The following is a 12,518-nucleotide window of genomic DNA, read 5'->3' on the forward strand; positions in this document are numbered from 1 at the left end:
AATCAGCATGTGCTGTTACTCTTTGTTGGTCAAGTTGCAAGTTCCATCATGGCAGGTCTTCACACATTTGATGACACAGATGTGCGGCTGCCTATTTTTGTTGGTGAGATATCTGTCCTGTCAGCCCATGGGTATAATACACTGAACATTATCAGATATTTACTCTTTATTACACCCTTATAAGATGAGCTTTTTTTTTTTAGTAAATTCAAGTTGTGTACTAAATACTAAACTGTGTGCTTTTTAAATATACAATAATAATACCTAGCTTTTATCAGCAGAATATCAGACTATAATCTGTTTCCTTTCCTACAGTGTTTTATAGACTTTTCTCCATTTTTTTTTTCCCTAGGCAAGATGACTAATTTGTTCAGCTACTTTAGTGGGATATCGGCCACAGAGTTGCTTCTTGTCTCTGTGGTCTTTTCTGTGGTTTTCCTAATCCTCAGAGCCTACACACAGAGGGTTCCTCATGGTACAAAGCGATTGCTTGGTCCATTTCCTCTGCCAATTATAGGAAATCTGCTATCTCTAAGCAAGAATCCTCATCTCAGTCTTACCAAGATGAGTGAGACTTATGGAGATGTGTTTCAAATCCAGATAGGCACAAAGCCTGTGTTGGTGCTGAGTGGACTGCAAACACTCCGGCAAGCTTTGCTCAAGCAAGGTGATGTGTTTAATGGACGCCCTGACCTCTTTACCTTTCGCCTGATTGGTGATGGACAAAGTTTAACATTTAGCCAAGATTCTGGTGAGGTATGGAGAGCTCGTCGCAGATTGGCACATAATGCTCTTAAGACCTTTGCCATTTCGCCCTCCCTCACATCTTCTGGTACATCTCTGGTAGAAGAACACATAAGTAAAGAAGCAGAATACCTTGTCAGAAAATTCCAGCAACTCATTGAAGAGAAAGGAGAATTTGACCCCTATAGGTACATGGTGGTTTCTGTAGCCAATGTAATCTCTGCAATGTGTTTTGGAAAACGCTACAACCATGATGACCAAAGCTTCCTTGACTTGGTCAACCTGACTGATGAGTTTGGAGCAGCAGCTGCATCAGGAAATCCTGCAGATTTTATCCCTATCCTTCAATATCTTCCAAGCCGGACCATGAAGAACTTTATAGAAATCAACAAAAAGTTTACAAGCTTCATCCAGAAGATTGTCCAGGAGCATTACAGATCATATGATAAGGTAAGAACTCAATACAATCATATTGCACATACAGGATACTACTTTATATATTGTATATGGAAGAGAAATTCTTTATAAAGAAAGGTTTATTTACCTAAAAAAAAAGTATTTCAAAAAGCCGTGCAAATGAGATGAAATGTAAGAATGCTTACATCAAAATAAAATATAAGCAATCACAATTTGCCAGTATGTGAGCTAATAGCTCAGGAAGTTGTTAAATGGTACAACCTACCGTAAGAATTTGTTATAATTAATGCTTTCCACTTTTTTTTCAGAATGCTGTTCGAGACATTACTGATTCTCTAATTCAGCACTCTCAAGAGAAGAAAGTAGATGAAAACTCCAACGTGCAGCTACCAGAGAAGAAAATTATTAACATTGTGAATGACCTTTTTGGGGCTGGTAAGTGTGACGTTTTTGCAGAAGTATATTAAAAATGTAGCTACATAAATGTTCCAGTACTAGTGTACACCTTGTGTATGATTATAAACTAAGCAGCACTGACAATGAGTATGTCTTATGCAGTTTAACCTTTCATACTTTTTATGCCTATCTTACCCTATGTAGCCCTGGGTGGTGTTGTAATGCTGCTGTAACTATAGCACTGCCTATGACTTAGACATCCAAGTGTATACCCTTATAATACTTAGTAGGTCCAAAGCACAAAGTGTTCTCCTAGAAAAAAAAAGTGTTTGAATGTTCATCATAGCAGGTAGTAAGATTATCTTGTTTCCCCATTACAAAGATTAAACCTAGAAAAAGACTTAATTCATGTATTATGTACCAACAAATTCTACTTTGTTTGGATTACTGAAGGGTTTGGCAGTGGCTCCTCCTCAGAAGTTTTCCAGACTTTTCCAGAATTTTTGACAGCACAAAACTATAGGTTGTACTACAATGATAGGTGGCTAATACAGTGGTAATTACTGCATCGTATGTTCTGTCACACTAGAGGAACTTACAATAGATACATTTATGAATGATGCCTATGGCTTTTTAGGATAGGCAACATATGCTCTGGCTTTAGTTGCTATTTTTGGATGCCATGGACATCACATGGTTTATACATTGCCAAATCGGGTATTGTATTGTCTACTAATAAATAAGAATATAATGTTCTAAGCTCTTTAATTTTATTTTTTTTTAGGATTCGATACTGTAACTACTGCCTTGTCATGGTCTCTAATGTATCTTGTGGCTAATCCCAAAATACAAGACAAATTACAGAATGAATTGGGTAAGTTACACATATAATAGTGCCAGTGAAAGAGTATAGGATGTAGGACTGAAGAGGGATAATTTGAATCAGGTTTAGAATTCATTTGAAATGCCCTTTAGCAGTTATAGCTTTTACTACAGACGCGCAGTTAGGTAAATAAATCTCAGTTTCAACATTTGTGATTATTTTATATGAGTAAGAGAATGTCACTTCACTTGCTGCTGCTACAATCTATGTATCTATTCATGGTACTTGAATTGCATAAAACAACAGCATTCAATAGCTTATCAGTGAAGTTTTCATGTTTAATTCTATGCACAGTATATATTTGTACTTTTAAAGAGTACGTGCATTAAAAAAAACCTACCTTCCGTATCAAATTAGTTAGTTTAAGCCAATACTTCAGAATAAGAAACTCCTCACCGTTTGGTTTGCCCAGAGATAGGTAATGTTTAGATGTTGCAGAGCACCGTCTGTGTCTGAAATACAGTATTTCACATTGCATAGAGTTGGCCCTTGCCATAGAAAATATTGGCTGTCTTTAGGCAAATGCCAAGTTAAGGATTGAAAAGGAGGGAAAAGGGATGACTTTTGTTTTTATAATAGTACATTCAAACTTTCAGGAAATTTCATTATTTTTTGACTGTTATGATATACACTTCCACAAAAATAACCACTCCTTTAAGTGTCTTGATCTTTTAAGCCTGATTGGTAACCATCCCAGTAAAGCTATATTTACTGTATATTCTTATGCTCAATTATGTTGTAAAATGTATTTTGTATCTAAATTTTAAATCACTAGTAGTTTTCCCTACTGATAGCCCATTCTGGGGAATGTCTGTGGCTGCCGTGTGCCCCTGTGACATAGAACAGTGTGTCCCCTGACACCCCCCTCATCTCTGACATCATTTACAAACAATCTGGTGGGTGTCGAATATTTTCATGAATGATATCCCCCCTTTTAGACCAGTGTGTATATTACCGAACTGGAGCGATTTACTGAACGGACATGGAAGTAAAAGTTAACTAATTAACATGAAATTATAAAATAATAAATGCCAGCTGCATTATATGGCATTTTCTAGATTTTTGTTACAGTCCAGCTTTAAATGTATGTCTAAATAATGTGTTTTGTATCCTGTAACAGATCAGGTCATCGGCAGAGAACGGAGACCGAAATTATCAGACAGATCTCAGCTGCCTTATACAGATGCTTTCATCCTGGAGATGTTCCGTCATTCATCCTTCCTTCCCTTTACAATTCCACACTGGTAAGTCCAGACAGCATTACAGGTTCTACTAAAAGTAAAATTGTGTGTAGTCATAAAACAGAGAGCTGCATATATCTATAGCTTTTAAAAAGTAGAGGGTCCACTAACCAATATTAAGGGGTTCATTTGTAAAAGTTCTGCTCAGTGTATATCGCCCCAAGATGGCACTAACTAGTGTCCCTAGATGGTATTGACGAGTGTAGGAAATTCCTATGGCCATCTAGGGGCACTAGTTAGAACTTTTATAAATGAACCCTCGTGTGAATAAATACACAGCTATACTGTTGCTGTGAAAAAATACCATAGACACGATTCTCCCTAAGGAATCACTCCCTCTGTAGTGGAGGCAGCGAGATGTCGCTCCCAGATTAGCAGCATTCAGGCCAACAACAGAGCATCATCTCACTGCATCTGTCTACAGAGGAAGCACTTCCATAGGGGCAGACAGGCAGCCTTTTTAGTGATCCTACCAATGGCCATTTGTCTCTAGTACTATAATCGGCCATCTGATATCAGCCTAAGGCTCTTTGTTTTCAGGCATGTGACTGTAAAATAACTGTTAATTTTATGAAAAAAGGAATTCTTATCCTGGTGTGTTAGCTTTCTGAATGTAGCCTCATGTAACAAAAGAAAGATGGCAGCTCTCTTTTAGATGTTGTCTGAAAGCAAACTGGTCCTGAAAAGAAGCATTCATTGCAAAAAAATATTGAACTGCGAAAATGCTGCTCAGGGAAGAGTACAGCTTTGTGTTTTTAGTTGCCATAAACTGGTAGACCTGGTCACAGTCTAGTATAGAAGGTCTAACGGTAATCCAGCTAGAGCTATACAAATTTCAGTTCTCATTCTATAAAAATGATTCCAATGGGAATCTGTTGTGAAGGTTAGCCACATAAACTCGGTGGTCCATGTATTTAAATAATAAATCAATGAGTTGGTAACTTTCTTGTGGCATTGTAGAAATTCTTATTCTTTGCGTTATCATTGAATTGTACAGCAGGTACTATTTGAATGATATATCACAATTAAAGTGTATCTAAAGGCAAAACTTTTTTTGTATAGATATAGTACTTGAATAAATATAGAACTCCTGTCTAGATTTTATTGCTGAATCCCCATTAGGGAGATTCATTCTGGGACTGAAAATGAATGAGTTGACACCAGAGCAGGAATAGAGGGAAAATCTTCCAAAGGGGAAACCTGTTCTGTTGACAACTGTATCAGAGGGGAGTTCTCTCACTTTGTTGCAGAGTGAGAGAGTTCCTTTCATTCCTGTTGTGTCTACAGGACAAGAAGTGAAGGCAAATCTCCCTAATACCACACAGATGGAAAAAAAACTGACAAGATGTTTACCATTTTGTACTTCATTCAAAATGAAAAAAAAGTGTTGGCTTTAGATACTTAATAACAAATAAAAGGTCAGTCAGCTACATTTCTGATACTTGGATGTAAGTAAGATGTTTGTCTTTATATGTTACAGTACCACCGCTGACACTGTGCTCAATGGATACTTCATACCCAAGGGTATATGTGTGATGATCAACCAGTGGCAAGTGAATCATGATCCGTAAGTATCTTTTTTGTTGTTGTTTCTATTATTTTTGTTAAAGGAGAACTATGAGGTGAGTGCTTTTCACTCACCTCATAGTTCTAGCCGACCTGTGACAATAGGACTGTCACAGGTCGGCTCAGTAGATCGGGAAGTGAGCGAACACATACCGGTGTTCGCTCATCTCCCGATCCTGTCACAGCTCTCTGCCGTGACAGGGGATGGGCTGAATGCCCCCCCTCCCTGCTCCCATCCGTCAGCGCTGACTGGCGGAACGGACGGGGGAGGGGGCGGGTACAGCTGGCTCTGCCTCTAGATAGGCAGAGCCAGCTGTCACTCACGCAGCTGGGCGGATCCAGACATAATTGTCTAGATCCGCTTCAGCTGCGGCGTCTCAGTATACCGCGAGCAGTAGCTTAGGGGTCATGGTAGTGGATCGTGGCCGTCCGGAATCAGCCATTATGTATGATGCCTTTAATAGTGATTTAAGATGAGCACCTGAGTAAGAACTTATTGAGGGAAGCCCATATTTAAGCCAGGGTGTCCATGATAGTAGGAATTTATTATCAATATATATGAGTTTTGTGTTGCTCATGAAACCACATGGTTTTTGGTTTGTTAAAAAACAAACAAGGTTTGCTTCTTCCAGGCAGATGCATTAGTTTGGTTGTAAAGAGCACAAAGGTGGCCAGTTATTGTTGAATTTTATGTAGAGCTTTGTTTGGCAAGGCTGGCTATGGGTCTCTCTTGGTTGGGGTTCTAAAGAGTAGATGAAAGATGTTGGACCAATACCTGATTACTATAGTGCAGGACCACCAAAAGTGCATCATCGACCCTTAAGATGTGCAGCCCTGGGAGCAATGTGTAGATGCTGAGGGGTACAGGTGTCCAACTGTGTATCTTTTTTTTATTTTGGATTTCTATTCAATAGTTAAAATATATTTGTGTAGAAGGCAAAATAATGGTAAATACACACTTTAGATTCTCTAATAGCTGCAACTTTTTATACTTCAGGATGTTGTTTTCTGCTTGTCTTTTATACTAAGACCTTTTGCGTCTTCTACTACCTTAGGAAACTGTGGAAAGACCCATTTAACTTCAGACCAGAACGCTTCCTACATGAGGACGGCTTATCAATAAACAAAATTGAGATGGAGAAAGTCCTGACTTTTGGCTTGGGCAAGAGAAGATGCCTTGGTGAAGCCATTGGCAGAACTGAAGTTTTCCTCTTCCTCACCACCCTGTTCCACCAGTTGCAATTTTCAATACAAGATGTTGAGAAGCTGGATATGTCCCCTCTGTATGGACTCACCATGAAACACAAACGGCACCTTGTGACTGCCAGACTGCGCTTTCCTATGATGGCTACTCAGTAGAACTCTAACATGAGCAAATCATCTTCCATGCAATATTTAGGACTACATGCATTTGGTTCACCATTTTTATGGTGTTACTTCTGCATACATATAAATATGATCATGTCTGGGGCTTAATATTGCTATCACGGTGGAACCTCATGTTTTTATGAATCCTTTGTGACTATGCAAACTGAACTGTATCATCCTGTTACAGGAAAATAGACTTTCAGCAATTAAGCTGTTTATTGGTATATGATATATATGAAGGAATAAACTATAAGTCTTAGTAAAGCTATATTAATATAAATCAACAGGCTGTTTGGTAAATACGACCAAATGCTTAAGATTCGGGGACGTTAGTAGTGAAAGCTTCACTACTTGCCTATGTGTATTCATTTTCTGTATACCAGTGTAATATTATGCCAAGTCTTGCCATACAAACATAAAGAATTACGCTTATCTCATCAGCAGAATCATGTTCTTACAGTGGTCTCGTTAAAATTATGAGCATATTTTTTATATCCTGGTACATAATTAGCACTTTTCCTTGTTGTCTGTTCTTGTCCTGTTGGCAATTACTTTGTAAACCAGTTCTATGTAAATGAAATACTTGCAATGACATAATGGAATACTTTGTGAATTACATATATAGTATTGTTATGATCTCTATGAGATAATAAAAGAATAATGGTGTTCTTCAGTTTTACCTTAATTTTGTGTGTGCATCTGGTGTCCAACCCTATGGGGTTATTTGTATTATTGATTAGATTAGAAATTTGCCCCTGTTGCGGTCAAGATTCGATCTTCCACATTCACTCTACAACAGTGGTTTTTGCATTTTCCAATAAGATTTGCTCAACGAAAATTGCATCAAACAAAATATGTCCATGTGAAAATGTCATCAGACAAGATTGACCCAATATTTGTACTTTAATGGGAAAGTGCTTTACTATGCTTTTCATCTCAGGTTCATTATTCATTCTGAAATTCATGCAACAGTGGCTCATTTTTCACCCTGCACTTTCCATGGTTTGGAGTGTGGAATGTGTATATTATGCTGTGCTTATTAGCAGATTATGGCAAACACCTCCGCAGCACTTTTTTTTAAAACCTCTTAACTTCCGCTTTAAGACAGGCCATTTTTCGGTAAACCTAACAGATTAGAAGGTATAATCTTTTAAAGAAATAACATGCTAATACATTTAAAATGTAAAATGAATGTTACAGTGCGACAGTTTAGAGTGACAGTAAACTCAGGAGTTAATTCTTAAAAATGCATTCAAATAACTTAACTATCAACAAAAATCTATCTTATTTGTGTATCACTCAGCTGTAGATCCTAAAATCATCTCTGAATTGGTGCTGACACTGTCCTTCTCTGCAGCCCCCCCTTCTCCAATCACATCTCCGCAGACCCCTATTCTCCAATAAAATTTCTGCAGCCCCCCTTCCACTTCTCCAATCACATCTCCTCAGCCAGCCAATCACATCTCTGCAGCCCCCCTTCTCCAATCAGATCTCCTCAGGCCCCAAGTAAAATTGTGTGTAGTCATAAAACAGAGAGCTGCATATATCTATAGCTTTTAAAAAGTAGAGGGTCCACTAACCAATATTAAGGGGTTCATTTGTAAAAGTTCTGCTCAGTGTATATCGCCCCAAGATGGCACTAACTAGTGTCCCTAGATGGTATTGACGAGTGTAGGAAATTCCTATGGCCATCTAGGGGCACTAGTTAGAACTTTTATAAATGAACCCTCGTGTGAATAAATACACAGCTATACTGTTGCTGTGAAAAAATACCATAGACACGATTCTCCCTAAGGAATCACTCCCTCTGTAGTGGAGGCAGCGAGATGTCGCTCCCAGATTAGCAGCATTCAGGCCAACAACAGAGCATCATCTCACTGCATCTGTCTACAGAGGAAGCACTTCCATAGGGGCAGACAGGCAGCCTTTTTAGTGATCCTACCAATGGCCATTTGTCTCTAGTACTATAATCGGCCATCTGATATCAGCCTAAGGCTCTTTGTTTTCAGGCATGTGACTGTAAAATAACTGTTAATTTTATGAAAAAAGGAATTCTTATCCTGGTGTGTTAGCTTTCTGAATGTAGCCTCATGTAACAAAAGAAAGATGGCAGCTCTCTTTTAGATGTTGTCTGAAAGCAAACTGGTCCTGAAAAGAAGCATTCATTGCAAAAAAATATTGAACTGCGAAAATGCTGCTCAGGGAAGAGTACAGCTTTGTGTTTTTAGTTGCCATAAACTGGTAGACCTGGTCACAGTCTAGTATAGAAGGTCTAACGGTAATCCAGCTAGAGCTATACAAATTTCAGTTCTCATTCTATAAAAATGATTCCAATGGGAATCTGTTGTGAAGGTTAGCCACATAAACTCGGTGGTCCATGTATTTAAATAATAAATCAATGAGTTGGTAACTTTCTTGTGGCATTGTAGAAATTCTTATTCTTTGCGTTATCATTGAATTGTACAGCAGGTACTATTTGAATGATATATCACAATTAAAGTGTATCTAAAGGCAAAACTTTTTTTGTATAGATATAGTACTTGAATAAATATAGAACTCCTGTCTAGATTTTATTGCTGAATCCCCATTAGGGAGATTCATTCTGGGACTGAAAATGAATGAGGTGACACCAGAGCAGGAATAGAGGGAAAATCTTCCAAAGGGGAAACCTGTTCTGTTGACAACTGTATCAGAGGGGAGTTCTCTCACTTTGTTGCAGAGTGAGAGAGTTCCTTTCATTCCTGTTGTGTCTACAGGACAAGAAGTGAAGGCAAATCTCCCTAATACCACACAGATGGAAAAAAAACTGACAAGATGTTTACCATTTTGTACTTCATTCAAAATGAAAAAAAAGTGTTGGCTTTAGATACTTAATAACAAATAAAAGGTCAGTCAGCTACATTTCTGATACTTGGATGTAAGTAAGATGTTTGTCTTTATATGTTACAGTACCACCGCTGACACTGTGCTCAATGGATACTTCATACCCAAGGGTATATGTGTGATGATCAACCAGTGGCAAGTGAATCATGATCCGTAAGTATCTTTTTTGTTGTTGTTTCTATTATTTTTGTTAAAGGAGAACTATGAGGTGAGTGCTTTTCACTCACCTCATAGTTCTAGCCGACCTGTGACAATAGGACTGTCACAGGTCGGCTCAGTAGATCGGGAAGTGAGCGAACACATACCGGTGTTCGCTCATCTCCCGATCCTGTCACAGCTCTCTGCCGTGACAGGGGATGGGCTGAATGCCCCCCCTCCCTGCTCCCATCCGTCAGCGCTGACTGGCGGAACGGACGGGGGAGGGGGCGGGTACAGCTGGCTCTGCCTCTAGATAGGCAGAGCCAGCTGTCACTCACGCAGCTGGGCGGATCCAGACATAATTGTCTAGATCCGCTTCAGCTGCGGCGTCTCAGTATACCGCGAGCAGTAGCTTAGGGGTCATGGTAGTGGATCGTGGCCGTCCGGAATCAGCCATTATGTATGATGCCTTTAATAGTGATTTAAGATGAGCACCTGAGTAAGAACTTATTGAGGGAAGCCCATATTTAAGCCAGGGTGTCCATGATAGTAGGAATTTATTATCAATATATATGAGTTTTGTGTTGCTCATGAAACCACATGGTTTTTGGTTTGTTAAAAAACAAACAAGGTTTGCTTCTTCCAGGCAGATGCATTAGTTTGGTTGTAAAGAGCACAAAGGTGGCCAGTTATTGTTGAATTTTATGTAGAGCTTTGTTTGGCAAGGCTGGCTATGGGTCTCTCTTGGTTGGGGTTCTAAAGAGTAGATGAAAGATGTTGGACCAATACCTGATTACTATAGTGCAGGACCACCAAAAGTGCATCATCGACCCTTAAGATGTGCAGCCCTGGGAGCAATGTGTAGATGCTGAGGGGTACAGGTGTCCAACTGTGTATCTTTTTTTTATTTTGGATTTCTATTCAATAGTTAAAATATATTTGTGTAGAAGGCAAAATAATGGTAAATACACACTTTAGATTCTCTAATAGCTGCAACTTTTTATACTTCAGGATGTTGTTTTCTGCTTGTCTTTTATACTAAGACCTTTTGCGTCTTCTACTACCTTAGGAAACTGTGGAAAGACCCATTTAACTTCAGACCAGAACGCTTCCTACATGAGGACGGCTTATCAATAAACAAAATTGAGATGGAGAAAGTCCTGACTTTTGGCTTGGGCAAGAGAAGATGCCTTGGTGAAGCCATTGGCAGAACTGAAGTTTTCCTCTTCCTCACCACCCTGTTCCACCAGTTGCAATTTTCAATACAAGATGTTGAGAAGCTGGATATGTCCCCTCTGTATGGACTCACCATGAAACACAAACGGCACCTTGTGACTGCCAGACTGCGCTTTCCTATGATGGCTACTCAGTAGAACTCTAACATGAGCAAATCATCTTCCATGCAATATTTAGGACTACATGCATTTGGTTCACCATTTTTATGGTGTTACTTCTGCATACATATAAATATGATCATGTCTGGGGCTTAATATTGCTATCACGGTGGAACCTCATGTTTTTATGAATCCTTTGTGACTATGCAAACTGAACTGTATCATCCTGTTACAGGAAAATAGACTTTCAGCAATTAAGCTGTTTATTGGTATATGATATATATGAAGGAATAAACTATAAGTCTTAGTAAAGCTATATTAATATAAATCAACAGGCTGTTTGGTAAATACGACCAAATGCTTAAGATTCGGGGACGTTAGTAGTGAAAGCTTCACTACTTGCCTATGTGTATTCATTTTCTGTATACCAGTGTAATATTATGCCAAGTCTTGCCATACAAACATAAAGAATTACGCTTATCTCATCAGCAGAATCATGTTCTTACAGTGGTCTCGTTAAAATTATGAGCATATTTTTTATATCCTGGTACATAATTAGCACTTTTCCTTGTTGTCTGTTCTTGTCCTGTTGGCAATTACTTTGTAAACCAGTTCTATGTAAATGAAATACTTGCAATGACATAATGGAATACTTTGTGAATTACATATATAGTATTGTTATGATCTCTATGAGATAATAAAAGAATAATGGTGTTCTTCAGTTTTACCTTAATTTTGTGTGTGCATCTGGTGTCCAACCCTATGGGGTTATTTGTATTATTGATTAGATTAGAAATTTGCCCCTGTTGCGGTCAAGATTCGATCTTCCACATTCACTCTACAACAGTGGTTTTTGCATTTTCCAATAAGATTTGCTCAACGAAAATTGCATCAAACAAAATATGTCCATGTGAAAATGTCATCAGACAAGATTGACCCAATATTTGTACTTTAATGGGAAAGTGCTTTACTATGCTTTTCATCTCAGGTTCATTATTCATTCTGAAATTCATGCAACAGTGGCTCATTTTTCACCCTGCACTTTCCATGGTTTGGAGTGTGGAATGTGTATATTATGCTGTGCTTATTAGCAGATTATGGCAAACACCTCCGCAGCACTTTTTTTTAAAACCTCTTAACTTCCGCTTTAAGACAGGCCATTTTTCGGTAAACCTAACAGATTAGAAGGTATAATCTTTTAAAGAAATAACATGCTAATACATTTAAAATGTAAAATGAATGTTACAGTGCGACAGTTTAGAGTGACAGTAAACTCAGGAGTTAATTCTTAAAAATGCATTCAAATAACTTAACTATCAACAAAAATCTATCTTATTTGTGTATCACTCAGCTGTAGATCCTAAAATCATCTCTGAATTGGTGCTGACACTGTCCTTCTCTGCAGCCCCCCCTTCTCCAATCACATCTCCGCAGACCCCTATTCTCCAATAAAATTTCTGCAGCCCCCCTTCCACTTCTCCAATCACATCTCCTCAGCCAGCCAATCACATCTCTGCAGCCCTCCTTCTCCAATCAGATTTTTTTTGG

At 38.5% G+C, this 12,518-nt stretch overlaps 2 protein-coding genes across 3 annotated transcripts; both read left to right on the top strand.

Annotated features, from left to right (window-relative positions):
- The first annotated feature begins 357 nt into the window (after window positions 1-357).
- Window positions 358-6,654, top strand: LOC108789015 (cytochrome P450 1A5-like). Of its 2 annotated transcripts, XM_018558930.1 has the most exons (6): window positions 358-1,194; window positions 1,470-1,596; window positions 2,342-2,431; window positions 3,561-3,684; window positions 5,162-5,248; window positions 6,303-6,654. In XM_018558930.1, the coding sequence occupies exons 1-6, from the start codon at window positions 358-360 to the stop codon at window positions 6,604-6,606; spliced, it is 1,569 nt and encodes a 522-aa protein (XP_018414432.1). In that variant the 3' UTR covers window positions 6,607-6,654. The 2 variants fall into 2 exon arrangements, with proteins under 2 accessions (XP_018414432.1, XP_018414433.1); XM_018558931.1 differs by lacking the exon at window positions 5,162-5,248.
- A 2,866-nt stretch (window positions 6,655-9,520) lies between these two features.
- LOC108789018 (cytochrome P450 1A5-like) lies at window positions 9,521-11,057 on the top strand. Its single transcript, XM_018558933.1, has 2 exons — window positions 9,521-9,651; window positions 10,706-11,057. The coding sequence occupies exons 1-2, from the start codon at window positions 9,542-9,544 to the stop codon at window positions 11,007-11,009; spliced, it is 414 nt and encodes a 137-aa protein (XP_018414435.1). The 5' UTR covers window positions 9,521-9,541; the 3' UTR covers window positions 11,010-11,057.
- Window positions 11,058-12,518: the final 1,461 nt, after the last annotated feature.

Source organism: Nanorana parkeri, unplaced genomic scaffold (genome assembly GCF_000935625.1).
Source record: "Nanorana parkeri isolate BGI_ZX_2015 unplaced genomic scaffold, ASM93562v1 scaffold369, whole genome shotgun sequence".
Classification (NCBI taxonomy): Eukaryota; Metazoa; Chordata; class Amphibia; order Anura; family Dicroglossidae; genus Nanorana; species Nanorana parkeri.

Bases quoted from the DNA above. Each gene is read 5' to 3' on its own strand.
- LOC108789015 (XM_018558930.1), top strand. From the start codon at position 358: ATGACTAATTTGTTCAGCTACTTTAGTGGGATATCGGCCACAGAGTTG. The intron at 1,195-1,469 runs GTAAGAACTCAA...CTTTTTTTTCAG, and splicing joins ATTACAGATCATATGATAAG to AATGCTGTTCGAGACATTAC. The intron at 3,685-5,161 runs GTAAGTCCAGAC...TATATGTTACAG, and splicing joins CCCTTTACAATTCCACACTG to TACCACCGCTGACACTGTGC.
- LOC108789018 (XM_018558933.1), top strand. From the start codon at position 9,542: ATGTTTGTCTTTATATGTTACAGTACCACCGCTGACACTGTGCTCAAT. The intron at 9,652-10,705 runs GTAAGTATCTTT...CTACTACCTTAG, and splicing joins TGGCAAGTGAATCATGATCC to GAAACTGTGGAAAGACCCAT.